We start from the raw sequence: 21,319 nt of genomic DNA on the forward strand, positions 1-21,319 counted from the left end.
GCCTGCCTCTCTGCTTTCCTCTGCCCGTCAGGAATGCACAGCCTCCTGTGAAGGCTCAGGCAACGGCTCTTACTGCTTGGCAGGGCTGACAAAGCAGCTCTGGGAAGAGTGTGGGAATGCTGCACTGGCAAATCATACCAAAGCCACATGACAGTGGGAATAGGATAGAAGTTATTGGAAGAGAGGAGTCAAACCAGTAAATCTTCTGTGTCGTTCAGTTTCAGCTGTGACTGAAGTTTTTCCATTCTAGTTTCAATCTGAGCTCAGTGCTCAAGCCTTCAGGGAAAAAAAAATCCCAAAGAAAAGCAAAATCCCAGAAAACTCAGTCTGAAATAAAAACAGTGGCATGAACAAGATAGGTCAGATTTGTTTTCACTCCTTATCACAAATGTCCCGCTACTTGACAGGTATCTCCCAGGGATTATTTCATATAAGCAGTAATCCCTGTTGATGTGCCGATGAAATAAATACGTTAGCAAAGTATTGTGGGAGGCATCGAGGGGGGATAAGACTGTATGTATGAAACTGGGGTTGTGTGCTCACAGACTTTCTTTTGATGGCTTTTGAGCCAGTAATAGCAACCCAGTGACTTGCACTCCTGACCTTCTTGGTACATTTTCCAATAAAATTGCCATGATAGAAGCCTTCCCTCTGCCCCTCCTTTCCTTTCCTTCCCTTCCTCTTTGCCAGCTCCTGCAAAGATGCCGTCAGTATATGTGTTTTCCAGAATTTATGAATATAGGATAAAACCTCAGGGTTTTTGCCCATGCTGGTGGTTTGGAGGGATCAGAGTTCAAAATATTATCAGAGCTTTGCAGCACGCACATTGCTTCTTCTGCAGTGCCTGTAAGAAACAAGGTAGCAGAGTCCTGTTAATTCATTTCCTGTATTTATGTTCCCTTGCAGAGGAGGGGCTGCAGCCTGGAAGCTGGGGCAGATGGGCCTTGATGGCTTAGTTTCTAATCACTGAACTGGAAGATAGGAGAGAGAAGCATGAACAGGGAAGGACAGATGAAGTTCAGTGCTAAAGGAAGGGGTCTCATGTCTCACACTGCTTAATTTCCTTGCCTCATCTCCCACTCTTCCTCTCCTGTTGTCCCTTTGGGAGCCCACTGGCAGGGCCTGTTGGCCCCCCCCTCACTTTGGGAAGAAGCTAACGGCTTCTGAGCCCACTGGTGGTGTGGGCACGGCATTTCCCCATCCGCTGCAGAGCGGCTCTGTGCCCTCAGCCTGCTGCTAGATGACCAGCGGGCAAAGACATGGGGAGCAGCTGTGGGCTGCATCCCACCAGAGGCCGTGGTCCTTCACACACTAAGGACTGAGCATCCTTTCCTTAGAGGCAGCAGAAGCTAGAAGCGCAGTTCTCTTAGATACAGTGGCAAAAAAGGAGAAACTTAGCACAGTTGTTTTTTTCCCATTTCATTTCCATCATTGGTGGCTCCATTTCCAGTTGTGAGCCCCGCTGCTCTTACGGAGCCTCCTTCCAGCTGCTGGCCCCGCTAGTAGCCCCTTTGGCCCATAGTTGGGGAAGCAGCAGCCCAGCCTGGGAGCAGCATGAGGGTAAGGAGTCTCTTGCTGGTTGACAAGGGCTTGCCTGTATGTTCCTGCCACAGTTCCCACTGATCGCCTGCCAAAAGGGTGAGTCTCCGGATGACTCTTAGCCCTCCAGTTCCAGCTTCTGGCCTTTCCTTTCAGCTCTTGGCTCACTCCACACCTTCCTCTTCCCGTATTTTGGGGGACTGCAGAGCTGCTGACGGGAATTTGGCGTGGGCAGGGTTGCTCTGTGGCGGGCTGATCTTTTCCTCTAGCCCAGAGGATGATGGCCGTACGAGCCTTCAGCCGTGAGAGCGCTGGGCCGGGCTGGCCGAGAGCCCTGTGGAGCCGAGCCACCCGGCCGGGGTGTGTGGGAGTGAGGGAGCGCTATCTCCCTCTGCCCCTGTGGAGGGGAAGCTGCATCAGGGAAGCTGCTGGAGACCCTAGGGTGGGAGAGGGACTGTGCCACTGGGGCTGTGGGAGACCTGTTTCAGGGCAGACCCTCCCATGTGTTCTTGGGGACACGTTGCTGCCGGGCAGCTAGGGCAGGTAGGAAGCAGTTTTCCCATCCGACGTGACTTCCCAAAGTATGGGAAGCAGTGATGTTCTGCAAGAGGAGGGCGCCTCAGTTTTACTCAGCCTGGTACCTTCTGGTGGTGAGCTGTGCTGCGGACGGGTCCCCTCCCAGCCCAGCCCGAGCCCCTCGGTCCCCCAGCCACTGTGTGGTGGGGGAAGCTCCTCCATGGACAGTCTTGGGACTTCCTCATTGCGAGTCCTCTCCCGTTGGCCTCCATGGTGGGAAGTAACAGTTGCCCCCCTCCCCCCCCAATTGCCCTAAGAGATACACTTTCATTTTTCACCGCATGCATTTCCTTCCCCTGATAAAGCCATTTTTAAAATAATACTACAAGACTGAAAAAGGCTAAGCTCACGTTCAGTACTTTTAAAATAAAGTTGTAAGGCTTTTTTTTTTTTCCCAAGCAGAAGGAATGAGTAATTGAAATTTTTCCTAAACAAATTTGCTGTAAACAACTCCTATGCCAACACTTCCTTGCATTGTTTGGCTTTTAAAGTAGAGCCTTGGGCTAGTACATGAGAATCAGAATGGAAGCGAGTAGACCATTTTCATTGTCTCAACTGGGAGAAGTACTGAGAAATAAAGCAATGATGCAAATAGCTGAAAGTAGAACATATTTCTAGCAGGCTTCCCTTTTAACAGTCTACATCATTAATAATGTATGGCATGGAACCAGATGAAGCTTTTCTTTGGAAATCTAAATTTGTAATAAAGTCCAAGTCTGAAAGAAATAACCTTCAGGTTTTGGGACTTTTTAAGTTCCCAAAAAAATGATTCTAAAACAAATATCCTATTGTGGTATTTGAGAGAGGGAGAGTGCAGTTTTGCAATCACCATCAACTGCTCGAGGATCGCACTGCTGTCAGAGGGAACACTCCTGCTCTCCCCAGCCCCAGGGAGAGCAGGTCAGATGCTCTCACTTGTGTGGGCAATGCACATCATGTGGCCACAAGGTGAATTGGATCGGCTTGCTGTTCCAGCTGAAACCTAATCTCTTGTCTTTATTTTTCTTTTTTGCAAGGCTAGTTTACAGTCACATCAGCTGAAGGAAATGGTTATTTTTTAGCTGGCTCAATGCATTTGTTGACATTTGGCAGCATAAGTCTGCTTAAGTCTATTGTGAAACTACATGTAAAAATGTCATTGTGAAACTGTCACAAAAAATCCTTCCACTTTTATTTAGAATGACTAGCATTATTCAAATGGAAAAAGAAAGCAACGTACCATGACGAGGCTCCATTAAAGCAAAAGTGATTTTTTAATCCTAGGGTGGAGGTAGTACCACAAATACATCTTTTTACTTAAGTTGTCAGACATCAGTGTTTCATTTTGAAAGTGAATCTGGTTTTATCCTTAAGCTTGAGAGCTAATGACACCAGCCTACAGTAATCTCTGAAACACTTTTAAAGGATTTTTATTTCCAGACTTTTTTTCTTTGTAGGGCATGGCTATGGAGGTAATCTATTTTTCTCCCTTTTAGCTTTTCCTCACTCCTTTGTTAGGAAATAAGCCATCCAGTTTTAGTATGAAAAAGAGTTCTTTAAAAAGTACTTTTCTTTCTCACTCTTAAGCCTCAAGTAAAGGTTTTGAGTCAGCTCGCATTGACTTAAATATTCAGGTTCAAGATACAGCAGGAGACTTTGGGAACTGAATAGGTCAGGTGAGTAATTACTTGCCTAGACTTGCCCATTTGATCTCTTTTTAATTATCTCACAACTTTTTTTTCAAAGTGCAAAACCTGCTTGCATTTTGTTTAGATTTTTTTTGTATTCTGGAGCTTGTGATCTGAAAGGGGCTATTCTGCTCATTTTTTTGGTGTTGTGTGTCATATACAGGTGGTTCCTGATGTCCCGTCTAATTATATTCCTAGCAGAGGTTCCTTTGAAAAGTCCACTTGTCTGTCCAAGCTTTAATTTGCTTACGCTGCGTGTTGGGTTAGTGTTAGTAAAGGTAAGCTGTGAGCACAGTTACAGGCAGGCTATCAAGAAGGACATGACTGCGCTTAATGCAAGTCTTTCAAATAAATAAGGTCAAGAAAGTGCTTTTCCAAATCTTCCAGCTTTGTTCCAGTCAGGAGCTGGCATTTGCCCTAAGGCTCATTTCTATCAGAGATTTGCCTGCTCTTACCTCGGAGCTAGGCTGCTTCCCTCTCTCTGCCTCATTATAAACATTTAAAATACATACCACTGTGTAAGAGATCATTGCATAGAGTTAGAAATACATCAAACGTAGTGGAAAGGAGTTGAGATGACAGTCCTTACAGTTATAAGGCCACTTGCCAAAGAAGTAATTTTATTTCCTGACACAAGCAGTCGTGGCCTTTCCGTGCAGAGACTAGAGAGGTCGAGGTCTGTATCCTGGCTGGGAAAAAGAAAAGGCAAGATACAAGATCACCCTCATATTTGACTGGAGGGATTTCCAAGAAGGAGAGATTTGCTTTGTAAATTGGGTGTTGTAAATGCTGGAGGGGAGCTCCTCACCTGTCTTTGTAGGGGAGGGAAGTTTGTGCCATTTCCAGGCATCGTTATCTGCGGTTAATGGTACAGAGGTTAGTTCCACTGCCTCGCTCAGTGTGGTTTTGAAGGACCTTTTCACCTCTGATACAAACCTGCTGTGGAAAGGACTCAGTGCTGACAGTTCTTCTGTTACTAAATTGTCTGGGATGCCACAAAAAGATACTTTTCTGTCTGATTCTTTCTGGGGGTACTTAACAGTGCGTGTGACTGTCCTGCATTCACTGTCGAGGAAGGATGCAGGCAGGTCTGCCCTCTGCCTGGCGGAGCAGCGGGAGCCACCAGCATGGGGAAACACACATCAGAGAAGAAAGGGTTCAGAATTGGTTTCTTATACTTTTTTTTTCCTCTTTTCTTACTAGGTGAACGTTTGGCTAAGCCTGAAAGAGGCAAAATGCGAGTGCACAAAATATCCAATGTGAACAAGGCCTTGGATTTCATTGCCAGCAAAGGAGTCAAACTAGTATCTATTGGAGCAGAAGGTAAAGAAACCAGCTGATTTGTCTGGGCCCAAGTTGTGCTTAGCCGTCACCTTTCTCTCATGGCTGCATGTCATTCCCCTTTGCACCTCTCTAGCCCTACCATGTCCTTGTAGAATAAACCATGGAGGAAAAAAAGAGCTATATTAGGCCTTTACTCTGGATTTAAATCTTACCTTCACACCAAGCTGCCAAACCCGATTCCCACTTGGGCTTATTGGTCAGGTCCTCCTGCTTTTCTCCTGGTTCTCATGAGTTAAGGAAAACATTGAGCAGTGGCAGAAACAAGTTAATTGGGATGTTTCTTTCTCGAATGAAGAAAAGTCTCAACTGAAGCAGAGCAGCTGCCTGTATTTAACTTGTTGCAAAGCTGCTGGCAAAGATCCCCTATTGCTGTAGGACATGCCATGGGTCAAAGCCAAGTGCGGTCCCCAGCACAGGTCAAGGACCTCAGAGGCTCCAGTTTTCAGGGCTTCCAGGCTTCTTGTTGTGCACCCCAGAAAGCTGGGTGCTCTGGCTGGAAGCCTGTGTATCATTGTGTAGACACCATTGTGGGCGGCACCGGGAATACCCTCAAGACGAACTTGCGGATCATGCAGACAGCAGGGAGTTGTGTAGGATTTTTGTCTTTTCAGCAAAGATGGTGGGTGTTTCGCAGATATGTCACCTGAGACCCCGAAGGGCTTCAAGTTAGTAAGCTAGTTTGCTCTTTTATAAACCTTAACAACTTGTCATCTGATCTGGATTGTGTTTTCGTGACACTTGTTTTCCTCTGCTCGGGACCTGTGTGTGAGACCTGCCTATGGACTCATGTTGTCACTGTTGCTGTGGAGACACTCTGCTTCTGTGGTATTTCTAGGTTTGTCTTTACAGTGACCACAGAAAATGAGGCAAGTTTGTTATCTCCATCTTACAGATGGAAATACGTGGTTTCTCCAGGGAAACTCATGACAGAGCCAGGAAATGAGCCCGTGATACAGTTCTGGATGAGCGTTCCTCCTCCGGGGGAGTCGTGGGGCTGCAGGGCTGAGCCCTCCCTGTTCTTAGCCCAGGAGGTCAGAGCAGTGTCGGCATGCTGTCCCCAATTTTGGCCTTTCAGGCATGCTTTTGGGGACATCTCCAAGATACGTGCCCATCCGATGGTCCGCTTGTTCTGTGTCAGATCAGGCAGAACACCTCAGCCGCTACAGGTGCTTAAGTTTGCCTTACCGACACCTTTACCTCAATGTACTTCCCACAGGAGCAACCTGAGGGTGTTGCTGGCCTTGAGTATTGTTTATGTAACACAAATGCATACCTAAGGTCATTTTGTGCCCTTACAAAAAAGACCGATGCATCCAGTGTCCGATACAGTAGTCCATATCTGTATGGGACCCTTTTCAAAATGGAAGTTGGACCTGGAGCTAGAGGTCTTCTGCCTTAAGACAGCTCCTGCTGTCATTGGGATCTTGGACAGACATTTGGATCCTTTTGGGAATCTAGAGCATGCGTAAAACCTATCTTCCCTGCTCTATTCTCTTTCTTTTTCTGGTTCTGCTCTCCCTGGCACTAGTTTGCCTTTTTCTCTCCCTCCACTGGATTTTTCTTTTTTGATCTCTGCTCCTGAATCAGCTGTGACTGTACCCTCACAGCACTTAGAAATCATTTGCAAGTAAAATGGTCTGTGACCAAAGATCTCCAGGGCCCGGTTATTCAGTACGGATTCATAGCAGCTACCCTGTTCAGAAATAGGCTGTGAGGTGCCATTTTGTGACAGAAGCCATGATTTATATCAATCAGAACAGTGATCCTGACCTCCCCTGCCAAATGTTCCTGGCTCTCCTTTGTCCTGGTGCCCATGCAGCTACATGGTGAACCCATGTAGGTTTCTTTATACTACCAAAGGTACCACGGCACTGAAGTTTGGACCAAGGTTAGCTTTGGTTTTTATATAGAGCACTTGGGTCCGTGCTGTGATGCCAGCTCAGGCCATGTAAGTGTGATCACAGTATGGGCTTCCCCACCACAGTGCCTGCCCGTGCACCCAGACTGAGCCCAGGCCACTCTGGTTGTCACCAGGAAACATAACCTGCTGCAGGGGCTCCTGCCCAGTCCATCCAGGTGCTTGGTATGCATTAAGTTACACATCAGCTATAAAAATGGACTTTTACTTTGAACAGCACAGCAGTAACTCTGTCCATGGAAGGGATTATAAACCTTCCTGGAGCATGAATTTTAAGGGCTTCCTATCAGACTTTAAGAAGACATCATGCAGCAGCAAAGCAGAAATAAAAGCCAATGAGGTAGTCATAACACTCACCAAGAAAATGAGCTGTGAATGCCTCAGTCAGGTTGGACTGATCTAGGAGGTTTTCCAGGTGGCTTTTCTCCCAAAGGAGAAAACCACCATCCAGCAGCAGTGTGGTGGTACTGGCTAGGGCAGCGCACCCCTCACCTCAAGGTGGCTTGCTCCATCTCTGGGTATCTGCTGGGCAACAGGGTCCTGTGTGAAGGGTCTGCAGCCCAGCTGTAGTTCTCTGTATACATTAGACAAATGGCATTGGCCATTTTTTTTTTTTTTTGTGGTTAAAAAATAAGTTCCGGAAAGAACCCCAAGGAGACTCTCAGGTTGGCTTAAGCCTTGTGAAACCTTGTGTTTAATCAGAGTTAAAGCCAGCAAAAATGTTTTCATGGCATTTATCTTGCATTTCATCAAATAAAGATCCCTCTCTGCTGTTGACAAGCCAAGCTCTGCAGCTGTGTCCCAGTGAAAGAGAACCAGAGTGGAAGAGGACTTCCTACACACAGCATGAGCACAGGACATATTCCATGTCCACATTAAATGGAGGGTGAACTAAGCAAACAGAATAAGCAATGAGGGTTAAGAGCTGCTTTTTTACAACCATCTTTGTTAACAATTCAAGACGATTCTAAACATCTTTGTTTAGCCAGAGTCCGTAGGATCAAAGCAGTTGTGGCATACAGCAAATCTGTGTAAATCTGGATCAAGGAAGGCTCTAGCCTGGTGCAGCTTCCAAATGGTTTTTCATCTGCTTTTAAATCTTGCTGTCACCTGACACCTCAAGAGCCTTCTTTTGCTGTAATAGATTCCATACTGGTGTCAAATGCTCCAGGGATTTAAGAGATTGAATAGGTCAAGTATGTGACCCTAAGACTGTTTTATTTGCACCTCTAATCTGCATAGAAAGTTACTGCTTTCTTAGACAGATGTGGCTCAGTTCAGCATAAAGATAACTTTGAATTAACTGATCCCTATTCTCACCTGCGCAAGTGAAGGGAGAAATAAAGCTTAGAGATTTCAACAGTTGTAGAAGTCCCATCTGAGCAAAACACCTACTTAAGCACCAGGCAGAGCAAGCATACATTTGACAGTGGAAAGAGGGGAAAAATAAGATCTCTCCATGTGAGTGAAATACAGCATTATATTTGTCCCTATCTCCTACCCGCTCACACTTAGGGAGCTGAGATGTACACCCCCATCATCAATGCCAGCTATCTGTCCTAAATCTGGCTAGACCATAGTTAGCAACATGCTTTCTGAAGGCAGGGGCATAGATGCTCATCCTGCTTTATTTGGCTTTTGTTAGGATAAACAAAATGCAGAGCAGCCTTTATTTTATGTCACCATTTTTGCTCTATGTCTCCAATACCCAGATCGTAAGACTATCCTGCCAGTTGTTCATCTCCTGCAACTCATTCTCTCTATGGAGTTACCAGAGGCTGTGCAAGGGGGAGATAACAGTTTTTGTAGTATTGATTCTGCTTCTAACTACCCAGGCCAGGTTAGAAAAGCAAGCTTAATAATTTTTGCATTTTTCAAAGTGAGTTCATGCATTTAAAAAAGGTGGTGGCATTTTAAAAGCTACGTCTGTGTAGCCAGCCAGTGTTGCTCCTAAGGACTGAATGTTTGTCAGGCCCTTAATTGGCTGTCAAACAAATGGATGAGAGTACTGTATTTTTTGCATATTTTGTTCGTGGTATTTGGTACAATAATGGGAGCTGGGTGGAAGCATATTCACTGGTGCAAAAAATTTCCTTCCAGTGGATGCAGATGCCTCATCAGCAACTGATCCACCCCCAAGTTGAATGTAAATCACATTAATAACATGTACTTGTTGCTGCTGTTCAGACAACAGCTGCTGATGGTGGAGGAAGTGCAGACAATGCTTGCAGCAGTCTTGCCTAGGAAGAGCACTTGGAAAGCACAGTCAGGCAGAAGATACTGTCTGATTATTAGCCTTTTAATATGTGAACTGCACTGTGAACATTATTGAGTGTTACTTATATCAGCGGGGAACACAGTATCTTTAATTAAGCATTAGATTGTTCTAGCTTTGTAGTGTTACATTCAACTTTTTACCAATTCCTGTGGAGTTTCTTTTCCTCACCAAGAAGCAGAAGGCTTCATGCAAACCTGTTTTGTAACCATGTTTTTCATTTTTGTTTCTTGGTCATATTCCACTATATTAGAAAGAGACTGGCAGGAGCTAAAGGGTGCTGAAGGGATCCTAAAGAAAAAGGAAGTTGGCATTGAGGAATGCAGGGGTGGAAAACCAAGTGAGTGAGGGCCAAAGAGCATATGGCCTTTCTGATCAGGCTGGCTGACTTTGTAACCAGGTTGCCAGGAAAAGTTTTTTAGCTCTAGAAATGAAAAATGCTTGCCCACTTCTAACAAATAATAACAGTTTTGTCAGCTCTATTTAAAAGAAAAAAATAAAGAAGAAAAGGACTGGGAATGGTGTGGTTGGTTAAATCTGCATCCCGAGATGGATCACTCACTAATCTCACTGACATCAGTATCTGCTTGGTAGGTGGTGGATTTTCTCTGTGTCAAGAAGAGGTAAAATTATATGTAGAGATGACGTGGTGGAAATATTCTGGGCTTCTTCCAGAGCAGCTTTGCTTTGGTGCACTGCTAAGGAAGAATCAGACATGGGAGCAGGGAGCACACATCTTCCTTTTTAAATGTGCCTTTTAAATGAGTAGTGCAATGAAGAGGGCTGGGGGAGAAGAGATGCTTTCCACCTTAACTCCACCAGCTAACTTTATAAAACTGGAATTTGAGAACATGACCAGAGCATAGTGCTGAGTTCTAATGCCACATTAGCAACTTAACGCCATCTGGTTTTATGTGATTATCTTGACCTTTATTTCCAATAAAAATCCATGGAACAGTAATATTAATTACCTGTTTCAGCTCACTGATTGATTTATTAGTGTTGGGGTCCTCCTGCCAATTGCTGTGGTTTTTACAAGCATTGGGGTTATTTGCTTTTTGAAAATCCCCACAAATATCTATCACATGAACAAAACAATTTTATATTTTAGCTGTAGTATCTCAGGTATTTGTAACAATAGTAAGGATTTTCCTTTAAGTTGGTTGTGGTGCTTTATTGGAGGGGTGGAGAATACAAAAAGTGCAGAACTGAATATACTTGCCATCACATGACATTTTCTTACATCAGCCTAGCGGACAACCTCCTGACCCCAAAATACCTGTAAAAAATTCATTTGTGAGAAAACTGTCAACAGGCAAACATAGTTTTTCCATGTCAGCAACAATAACTCTAGTTCTTTTGTACTGCAGTGAAAAGTTGTCGGCTATTTAATTCTGGGCAAAGAATTAATGCACACAAGATATCTGTGTGCATTCCTAAGTGCAGAAGGGAGCGGACACAGGGGTTTACTGCAGTAGAACAAGGTGGCATGTCTTGTTTTCTATCTTTTAAATCTGTAAATCCCTAATGCAGATGTATGTCAAAGCACAGTGGAGATTATCCTTCTAATTTACACTGGAAGTTGCACCACATGTATCACTAAATCACAAGCTTTCAGAAATTTGGACTAGATGGACACGGTTTCTGAAACAATGTGTTTGGGGTGCGTGCTACTTGTCTGTTGGTTTTGAATACACTGACGTTCACATTTTGAAAATTTTTCATAAGAGGAAAAACTCTTTTTAATGGCTTAAAAGGAAAATTTCAAATATTGTTACTTTTATGGCAGGATCCAGACAGGTGGCAGTTGCCTATACTGCAAATTTCTACTTGCCTCAGAGCATGTTGTGTTCCTGCTGGGCAGCTTTATGGAAGCAGTGACACAGAGGTGTCTACAGTAGGACAAAAATGGTTTCTGGAAGCCTTGTTAGGACTTGAATTATTCTACCTGCAAACAGTAGGTTAATTCTGACCCTTTTCTTACTGAAAATACTCTTGTAACTTGTCAGTTGTTTGTGAAAGATCCTTCTGCCATGCAGGAACCTGCCAGAGAATGAGTAGGAGAAGGCAGCTGTGCTAGTTTCACTATCCAAAAAAGTGAAGGCTGTGAATTTTATAATGTGTATATATATCCTGTGCAGGATTTTTGTAGATGCTGAGGATCAGCACTTGAGACCCAGCTGCTCACTGTTTGGACTGGTAGGTGCTAATCTATATATGGTGGAAGCCCCTTTCTGGGCCAGCATCTCCCCAGCGCCTCCCCCCAGAACCTTAATCCCCCATCCTAAACAGATCATACCTCACACACGCAAGCAGTCGCTTTCTAAAACCTCCGAGTTGTTGACTCTTGCTGGTTTATATTGCAGAGTCCAATGAGCAATAAGCCACAATCTGCTTAATATCTTAGTTTATGTTATGGTCTGCTCAGGCTGGTCAGCATGAGTCTTTGCTTCCTCTTCAAGCAGGATGTATGTACTTTGAGAAATGCTCTGTTGTGTCTTTTGGCAATTATATGACTGAAAGAAGTCCTGTACAGGCAGTCTGGCATATTTAGGCTTGTTTGAAACAACAAGCGTATAGGCTTGTTTGAAATTAAAATGTTAATATTTCTTGGTTTTCTTGGTGGTATCTTGTTCACACGACAAAACCAGCTGTCAGAGCTCATCTGCACGGGGAAGTCTCACTGGTTCTTCTGGTATAATTACGCTGGCGCAGTTATATAGGTGACTTGGAGTAGACATATCGGAGTAAGAGAGGAAAGCTTTTCTTTTTCGCAATTTGGCTTATGTGGCTTCTAAGTGGTAGGAATTAAACCTGAAAAAGGTGGGTTTAGGCCCCTGTGGGGAATTACACCGATCTAAATTGGTCCTTATTCCTGGTTTTTTGGATCATTGGTGTCTGTTTTACGCTCAGTATTGTACTCCAAGAGAACCAGTCTGATTACTGGGTACTGCGGGGCAAGACTGTGCTGTACCAGCAGAGCATCTGGGGAGGCGGGGAAGAACAGTTTTCAGCTGGAATTCCAGTTCTCCCATCTGCAAAAGGGAATGCTCCCCAATGCTCCTGTTTTACTAGGATTTGCACGTGCAACTTGAAGCCTTCTATTTCTTCTCTTTCTACCTTTTTTTTCCATAGAAATTGTGGATGGCAATGTCAAAATGACTCTTGGAATGATCTGGACCATCATCCTTCGTTTTGCCATTCAGGATATCTCAGTTGAAGGTAAATCTTGGTTCTTTCCAGCCACTGTTCAATGATGAACAACTCGGGTAATTAAATGGCTTTGCCACTTAAAAGGCCCAGAATGCTTCCAGTGAGTCACTGGAAGATCCTAGGGAGCTACCCTTCCCAACCTGCCCTGTCATCTCACTGACATTTCTGGCAGGTTCAGGTATACTGAGAAGAGTTTTTCACATCCTCCTTTTGTAAGAGATTTTAAGAGCAGCTCAAAGGAATGGTTAAGCCTGAAAGCCAACTTTGATGTTGGAATCTATTCCATTTCTTGCAGGCTGATTCAGGGACTAGCACTGAAAATGGACCTATCTCTTACAAGTGCTACAAAACTCTCCTTTCTAATCGCAAAAAGCTGTCTCCTTATTACAGAACCTCATTAAGAAAAAATAGTAACAAAACTATCCCGGTAGACTGTTCCAAACAAGGAATTTTCTGACACATGAAATTAAATAAAGCACAATTCAGTGCAGTCTTTACCAAAGAGGAGCTGGTCATATTTTTCTAGCATATGCTCCAGAGACTCCTGCTTTCTAAGAAAATGAGTTAATTGGTGTGCTTTCTTTCTTTCTCTAGAGACATCTGCTAAAGAAGGACTTCTGTTATGGTGTCAGAGGAAGACAGCCCCCTACAAAAATGTAAACATCCAGAACTTCCATATCAGGTGAGTTACAGGCAAGAACTTAGCTTTACAATCTGTGTTATTTTCATACGCCTCTTGGTATATTCAGCAATGTTCCTGACAGACCTCCGAAGCAATGCAGATGCATGTTGCACAGTAACAGTGTAGTCCTGAGAGACACCTAGGAAATTAAAGGCAGAAGTTGTAAGAGGATCCAAGTACCTACATCCCAATTCCTCATTCTGGTTACAATTGCTGCTTTCGTAAAGTTCTTCAGAGCATTAAGTTCTCTGAGAGCAGCATAGGTGCCACGGGCTAAGCAAGATAGTTTTTGCTCTGTGAAAACTAAGAACACTTTAGGAGCCGTGAAATAAGGGCTGCACCAGAAACTTTGCAGTATGGCAGAGTTGGGAGGGGATGAGAGGTTTTCTTGCTCTAATCTTAATGTTTCCAAACTGGCAGATATTCCAGTGAAGATACTGCATAATAGTGCTTTTTCCAGCACATCGGAGAGCTGTATGAACCATATAAATGTAAAGCACTTTTTTGAGAGCTTAAGTGCCGTCCACATTAGCCAGTACTATAGTAGAGCTAGCTATGCGCATCTGCCTTTTCCCTAAGGCATGCACTTGTTCCTCCTTTAGGGCTTGTATCGACACCTTTTTTCAACCCTGAGCTCTAGACCTGTCCTTGCATGCTCCACAGGACATGCGCAGAGAGTTCAGCACAGAGAACTGGCAAAAAGGAGGTGGCAATGCAAAGGGCAAGTCCTAATCACAGTGGATTTTTGTAGGGATTGAAAGGAATCTTTATTGCAGTCTTGTGCAGGTACAAGACATGTCTCCTTCCCAGCACTTGCAGAAGCACTGTTAGCTAGAAACTAAACCAGAATTAGTCATCCTGCTGTCTTATCACAGAATCATAGAATAGTTTGGATTGGAAGGGACCTTTAAAGGTCATCTAGCCCACCCCCCCTGCCATGGGCAGGGACATCTTCAACTAGATCAGGTTGCTCAGAGCCCTGTCCAACCTGACATTGAATGTTTCCAGGGATGGGGCATCTACCACCTCTTTGGGCAACCTATTCCAGTGTTTTACCACCCTCGCTGAAAAAAATTTCTTCCTTATATCTAGTCTAAATCTACCCTCTTTTAGTTTAAAACCCCCCCTTGCCCTGTCGCAACAGGCCCTGCTAAAAAGTTTGTCCCCATCTTTCTTACAAGCCCCCTTTAAGTACTGAAAGGCTGAATGGTGTCTTGGTGCCTTCCCTCATGCTCATGACTGTCACTGTCTCTCCCCGGCTGAGCACTGTTCATTGTGCTCTCTTCTGTCTCTCTCGTAGTTGGAAGGACGGCCTTGGTTTCTGCGCTTTAATTCATAGACACCGTCCAGAGCTCATCGACTACGGGAAGCTACGAAAGGTACAGCTCAATATGTTTGTCAGACCAGATGCTTGGCTCCTTGGAAGTAAAGAGGGAGAAGAATTAGCTTGATAAACATAATTGGAGAACTTCAGCACAAGCTGGCAGTTGCAGGATTGGGGGGAAGGAAGGAGGGATGAATCAGTACATTCAGGCTTCTTAGTGAACCGTGAACTTAATGAGCTTCCTGCTTGACTTTCTCTGCTTTCAGGCTGCCTTATGAGACACACATGCCCCAATCCCAGCTGATGAGCAAAAGCTGGCAAACTCAGTAACACCAAATGTGAGATTAGTTCTGTGCTAATGTCACAGACTAGCAAGTCAAATCAGACTTAACATTTCAGTGGAGAGTTAGATAGAAACCTGTTACCTGGTGTTCAAGTGCAAAAGCTCATTAAGGGGTCTGTGTGCCCTCACTGGACACTTGTCACATGCTTCCAGCTTAGCAATGAGCCATCTGCAGTATTGGGCTTCTCCTAGCATGTAGGTATCAGGTGCCAGAAAAGCATTTGCCATAACACTCATTTTTACTTTAAAAATTGCCACTGGTAACATGGTATTTAGCTGCTCCAAAGTTTGCTTCCTGTGTGTCTTGGAGACAAGACTGCTAAGTGGATGATGAGAATAAGTGTTCAGTGGTTTGTGCTGCCAGCAGTGTCTTGACCCAGCAGGGTGGTGGAAGATCAAACTGCGTTCTCATCCTACTGGCATTCCAAACACTATATCTGTGCACATGTGGAGTGAAATGTCACCAAGAGCATAATTCATGTGTCGTTACTGGGGCTAATACACAAAAGGTTTGACCATCTGATCTCACGGGCTGGGTGCTATAAAGTGCGTATGTGCTCAATGTTGGCTAGGGAAATAAACATAGAAGCCCATCACTAATAGACCTGGGCTCCTGGATCACTGTGCAAACAGACAATATGTAAATGAATTAATCAAATTAGCTGCATCCTTGAGGCAATGAATTGTACAATGCCTGATCTGCTTTTCAGTAACCTTTTAGATCTTTACTGTCCTGCAGAGCAGTCAATTATATTATCTGATCAGTTTTAGTGTCTGGAGTCAGCACATGATGAATAAACAATGGGGAGAGACTGTACCTGTTTACATAAACAGCGGCAATAAAAAAAGGAATTATTAGAGCTACATTTTCAGTGCCTGGTCTTGGGAAAATAAAAGCAGCTAAGCAATATGAGTCTGACAAACCCAGCTGGGTAAGTGCTACAGCACTCTCCATTATCAACAAAGCCCTAAGCCAAACACAAGCGAACGAGAGCGAGGGAAGAAAAGTTATTTGGTCATATTGCCTGCAGGCTTTTTAAGATGAAAGAGAGGGCGATTGTCCTAGCCAAAATCAATGTAGATGGGAAGGGATTTGTCTTCCTTGGAGTAAGGCTAAAGGGAACCAGCATCTTTTGTTCTCCACTTGCCTTTCATCCCATCCTTCATCGGGTTCCCTCTGCCCTCTTGCAGTCTTCTGACTCTTTCTGTATTATTTTTATTGTTGTTCTGCCTTGATTATTCTAAAGGCATGAGATTAAATGCATGTTTGAGAACTCTACCACAGCTGAAATCTTGAGCAAATAGTTGGGAAGAACTTAGCTCAGAGCCTAGCCTTCAGCTCTGGCAGTTGACGTGTGCTGAAAGGAAGTTGCCTTTTTTATGCTAGATCTTTGAAACCCATTTGTAGAGTGTATGAACATGGCACCTTCCTAAACACAGTGTCTGCCTGGACTATTTCTGTCACTTGTTTCCTCCTTTATCGCTTATTTCTCCTCCCTTTGGCTCAATTCAACTGATTCTTGCCCTTCTCCTTGAGGCCTGCTTCACCCTCTCCACCTTCCCTCAAAAACAAGCAAACAAACAAACACACCAACCCCAACATTTTGAATCATCCCTGGCTCTGCAGGGGACTTATCTTGGAGACAAAGACATGAGAAAGGCTGCTGAGAAGCAGTCATCACAGTGGATAATAGATTAGAGGTGCACCTCCAGGTCTCTTCCAACTCTAGGGAGTGATTAATGGCATCTCAGTTGTGTGTGCCTTTGGCGATGTTGTGTGTGTTTCTGTGTACACACACACACAAATGTATAAGATAGAGAGGTGAACATCAGTCCAAGCTGCCAAGAGGTCTGCATTGTACCTCCTTATTTGGGTAGCATTCTTGTGCATTTTTAGTGTTTTCTGCTCCTTCACAGAGGCTGTATGTATGCTACAGACTCTGTATTGGCAGCGTATGCTAGCAAAAGGTAGCCAATATAGCTGCATGTTTTCTTCCCAGAAGTTAGCAACTTATTTTGTCAGCACAGTTTTGTACTGAGTTTATTTTCCTAGCTATTTTTCCTAGTCTAGCTATATTAGTGGAGCAAGCACAATTCTTTTCTGCCTACATGCACTGCCTAGCTGAACTCGCTTGTATAGTCCAGGCCCCAAAATAAAAGGTGCAAGTCCACCCATCTTGGTGTCAGTGATTCCCTGACACCACAGCTACTTATTTAGCTAGATGGTTTCTATTCAGTGCAGGTCTGTCTGCTATTGTTCAGCTTGCTGTAGATAAGATCTCAAGATTCAACTCATGGTCTGCATGTGAGGAATATGCAGAAGATGGGGTTTCCCTTACTCCTTTTACCCCCGACTGTAGCTCAACTGTGAGCCGCATCTAAGATCTTTTTATCAAGTACAATGGTTGACTGATGACTCAGACACCTTCTCATATACCGCAATGCATATAGAAACGCAGTTTGTGTACTGCTGTGTTGGATGCATTTATTACAGATATTCCTGAAAACATGAGTTGTACCAATTGGATTCCTTTCCTAGTGTCTTCAACTCTGGCAGATATAGTAGTGCTTGTTCTCTCTCTGTTTTCCTCCCCCTCCATCTCCTTTCCTGATTGCTAGTTAATAGAAGATTTTTTTTATGTCACACTGCAATAATTGCCATGGCAACCTTGTGTGCTGCAAGGACTTGGAAATAGCTGGAGGAGGAGAGAAGACTCCCTGTGTGAGTTAGGGTTGTGGTGAAAGAGGAGGAGCCGCGGTAGTCTTTAGTCAGCAAAAGAGAGAACGTGCCAGGTGGGCATCTGTTTAGGGCAGGTTTGCTGTCTGCCACCTTTAAAACCGTAATTCCTCCATGGTAAAACTATAGCTTTCGTTGCAGCTGGCCCAGCTAGAGCCTGGCAAGTTAGTGCTCCTCTTTGTGTCCCTGCCATTTCTATGTTCACATAAGCAGAGTGGGAACCGAGGCACCTCTGCAGAACCTCAGCTGGGTCAATGCTCTTCTGGGGTGTGTGTTTCAGCTGTGGAACGAATCAAGGGACAGGTGACTTAGCTTTTGTTTGCTCTGCTGCCTTTGGGTCCCTAAAGTGTGCCTGCAGCCGTGGTGCTGCAGTGCTGCACTGCGAGGCTTGGAGCTGCCAAGCCAGTCTTTACTACTTTATCCCTTTTCATGGAAGTCAACTGAAACAGGTGATTTGAAATAATGATTAGCTGGTGTACAATGGGATAGAACTGAAAGTCGGTGGAGTTTGGAGGAATTTCACAGGGCTCGAGACCCTGTTGTAGTCTTGGACAAGCCCCCAGGGAAACCCTATCTCTTGCACAAAGAAGCATCACCTTTGTGATGAGCAGCTCCAGTGCCCATGAGGGGTGAAGCTTTTCCCACAGGGAACAGGGTCTTGCTCGGGTTTAGCTCTCTGCTCATCTCAGAGCTAGTCTTGGACTTAGGTAGCTTGCTTTCAGTAGCGCTATCTTTAGCTTCATTCCCCAGGAGACTATGTGATCACACATCTTTCTTACATATGAAGTAGAAGTCTGCTGGCTTTATCTAGATGAGTCTCCAGTTTCCCGCATGTTAAGACTTCCAGCCCTTCCTTTGGGAGTGCCCAAGCTCAGTAAGTTTTCCCATCAGGAAACCTCTCCCAACTTCCAGCTTAAAATTTCTTTTTAACGTTTGGCAACATTGCTCCTGGTGTTGTTACTTGCAAACTGATAGGAAAGCTATCTGCAGTGCGTTTGCTCCTCCCTTTCCTCCAGGAGAGGCTGACAGATCTTCAGGCAGCTCATTCAGATGGGTCTGTGCTAAGGAAGGGTCTGTGTTAATACTAAACTCTCTGTCAGTGCGTTAGCAGTGCCGTGGTGGTCACGGTCAGCATAGGTTGAAATTTGGTACACAGTGGTGACATTTCTACAGAAGTAGAAAATGGCACATGGGCTAGGGGAAAACTGGCAAAGGAGCTGCCACTTGGCATTTCTGGATGCTCCTGCACTTGAGTGAAAGAAAGGCTGTTACTTTTCCTTCCTAAATGGAGCTAAGGCCCTGTCTACACATAGTGAACAAGCTATGTTATATACCAGCTTAAATTATATAAGCTCAAATAAGGCTTTTGGTTACAATCTGGGTTCATAGAGATTTCTCCACAGCAGGCACAGGAGACAAGTAGGCTGAAGTTGAAATGGTACCAGCCTCTAGTTCCATGGCATAGGGTGGTTTCTTGTGGCTGGAGAATAGTAAAAATCCCCTGCCTGCACCGCTGCTGAATTCTGAAGAGGTGGATATAGATATATCTGATGTAGTCACCATTGAAAGTGTATTATATAGGGATAAAGTATTATTTGACACTGAGGTGGGGGCCTGTTACCATGTGTCATAGCTACTGGTTTCATCACAGCGTGTCCGTGCAACATTTCCTCGCTTAATATTGAGTTGTCCCAGTGGACTAAATATGGATCACTGGTTGTGTCTGTTTTGATGGCCTTTGTGTGTGATTTACTTTGGTAGGTGAAACATTGCTGTCTACTGGAGACATTCACCCAAAGGAATATGATGCTGATATGGGATGCCAACCTAATACATGCATTAATTCCTAGGGAAATGCTGCAGGAAACTGCTTTTCAGAATAGCTCAGTTTCCTAGTTTCATGAAGGCTGTAATCCAAGGGCTACATAATGACCAGTACCATAAAGGAACTTTTCTGCACACCCATACCCTGTCTGCCCAAGCCTGCCTAGCTTCATCTTTCATGCGGATGGGTTCAAAGGAAACTGCCTGTTGATTAGAGTTCAGGCACACTTAATCTTCCAAGTCAATGCAATAAGCAAAGGCACATGATCTCAGATAGAAAAGAAAGAGAACATGGGTGCCACTGTAGAAAGAAGGTGAAATAATTATACTCCTTATTTCCTAATTTTTAAGGTGGGTCTCAGTGTGAGTGGCACAAATGACAATATGGAGAGTACCACCCCATCCTTCCTCTCTCCCGAAAGACACTTAGCAAACATGGTGAATAAACACTAGCAGTTTATGCACAGCCTTTCCTCCAGCAGAAGCCACCTGTCTCGACAGCAGAAACTGATAGTGCAAATGTCATTTGTCATCCATGAAGGGATTGATCCTTCAGAATAACTAAGTATCATGGATATACAGGAATATGGGAATCAGGCTTGTATGAGGGTCTCCTACAGGTTGGTAGGTGTCTTGTTGCTGATCATTACGTTTGAGTGCTGGAAACAATTTGCAGAGGTCTTTCATTTCCAGTGACATCTGTGTTTCATATTCTCTTGTGTGGCTCTTTAAAATCTAGTTACCTTTGTGATATGACTCATGATGTGATAAGTCACATTTAACTGTGTTTAGGATTTGATTACTGTGTATTGATGTCTGTATCTGAAATGCATCCTGCCACAGCAGAAGGTTTATATATAGAGGAATAGAAATGTGCTAAGGAAATGACAAGTCCTGTGCAGCGCCTAGGAGGAAAAGCAATACTCAGACAAAATGGGTACTTTTATATATATTTATTTTGAGGAGATTTGTTAAAACATTTCTCTTTCTCCCACTCAACTGGTGTTCAACAAACTGTACACTAGCTAAGGACAGCACCCGTTGCAGATGTTGTTACTATTTTAGTATTGCTTAGATGTTCTTACAGATACACTGCTCTGCGATTCTTTAAAATGGAAGTTGCAAACCTAATATAAACATGAGATGTAAATGTGAGATATGACCGTTTACTATCAGTGTGATGTGAAGCTAATTTTACTTTAAACTGGGCTCAAGATAAAATGTATTATTCCTTCTTGTTGCAAGTGCATAGATTATATGTTAATTATCGTATCATGAGTCTCAAGGCTCTGCTTTCAAAAGGAAGCTAATTATTTCATCCTGCTACGTGAGGATTCACACATAATTTTGTCTGGACAGCACAGTTACCTGAACCAAACCAAGCACAATAGCTCTGTTTTGAGAGAAATGCTGTGTACCTTGTCACAAGTTGATGCTGATGCTCTGGCTCTGTTTCTTTCCCAGGATGATCCTCTCACTAATCTAAACACAGCTTTTGATGTGGCTGAGAAATATCTGGATATTCCCAAGATGCTGGACGCAGAAGGTAAAGTAGAACCCAGTGGCTTTTAACTTGCTTTTTCTCAGGAAATTTCCCACTTCTTCTAGGTGGACTTGTATTGTACAAGAATTCAGTAACCTCTGAATGCTCCCTCCATCACCATGTACTAAATGTATAGGGAAAAAGTTACAATGGAATAATAAATCACATGTTCTGCTTCCCTCTTCCTCCTGTGCCCCTCAGTCTTCTGAGTCTGGTGTGGAGATCTTAGCCGGGGGTTGACACACTAGGCAGAGATGAGTAATGCCTAGCTATGTCCCCTGCTGACTGAAGTGTTCCCTTTCAAGAATCAGGCTTAATGCTGAGTTAATGTATG

The 21,319-nt window shown here is 44.1% G+C and overlaps 1 protein-coding gene across 2 annotated transcripts in view; it reads left to right on the forward strand.

Annotated features, from left to right (window-relative positions):
• The window catches only part of LOC104074797 (alpha-actinin-1), a 49,607-nt gene that overhangs the window by 1,905 nt on the left and 26,383 nt on the right, over positions 1–21,319 (forward strand). For both annotated transcript variants that reach the window (XM_009575064.1, XM_009575066.1), the window contains exons 3-7: positions 4,986–5,105; positions 12,455–12,541; positions 13,127–13,214; positions 14,515–14,593; positions 20,907–20,988. In XM_009575064.1, coding sequence (XP_009573359.1) covers positions 4,986–5,105; positions 12,455–12,541; positions 13,127–13,214; positions 14,515–14,593; positions 20,907–20,988 — 456 coding nt within the window. The remainder of the gene's footprint in view (positions 1–4,985; positions 5,106–12,454; positions 12,542–13,126; positions 13,215–14,514; positions 14,594–20,906; positions 20,989–21,319) is intronic.

The sequence above is a fragment of the Fulmarus glacialis genome, unplaced genomic scaffold (assembly GCF_000690835.1).
Source record: "Fulmarus glacialis isolate BGI_N327 unplaced genomic scaffold, ASM69083v1 scaffold2663, whole genome shotgun sequence".
Taxonomy (NCBI): domain Eukaryota; kingdom Metazoa; phylum Chordata; class Aves; order Procellariiformes; family Procellariidae; genus Fulmarus; species Fulmarus glacialis.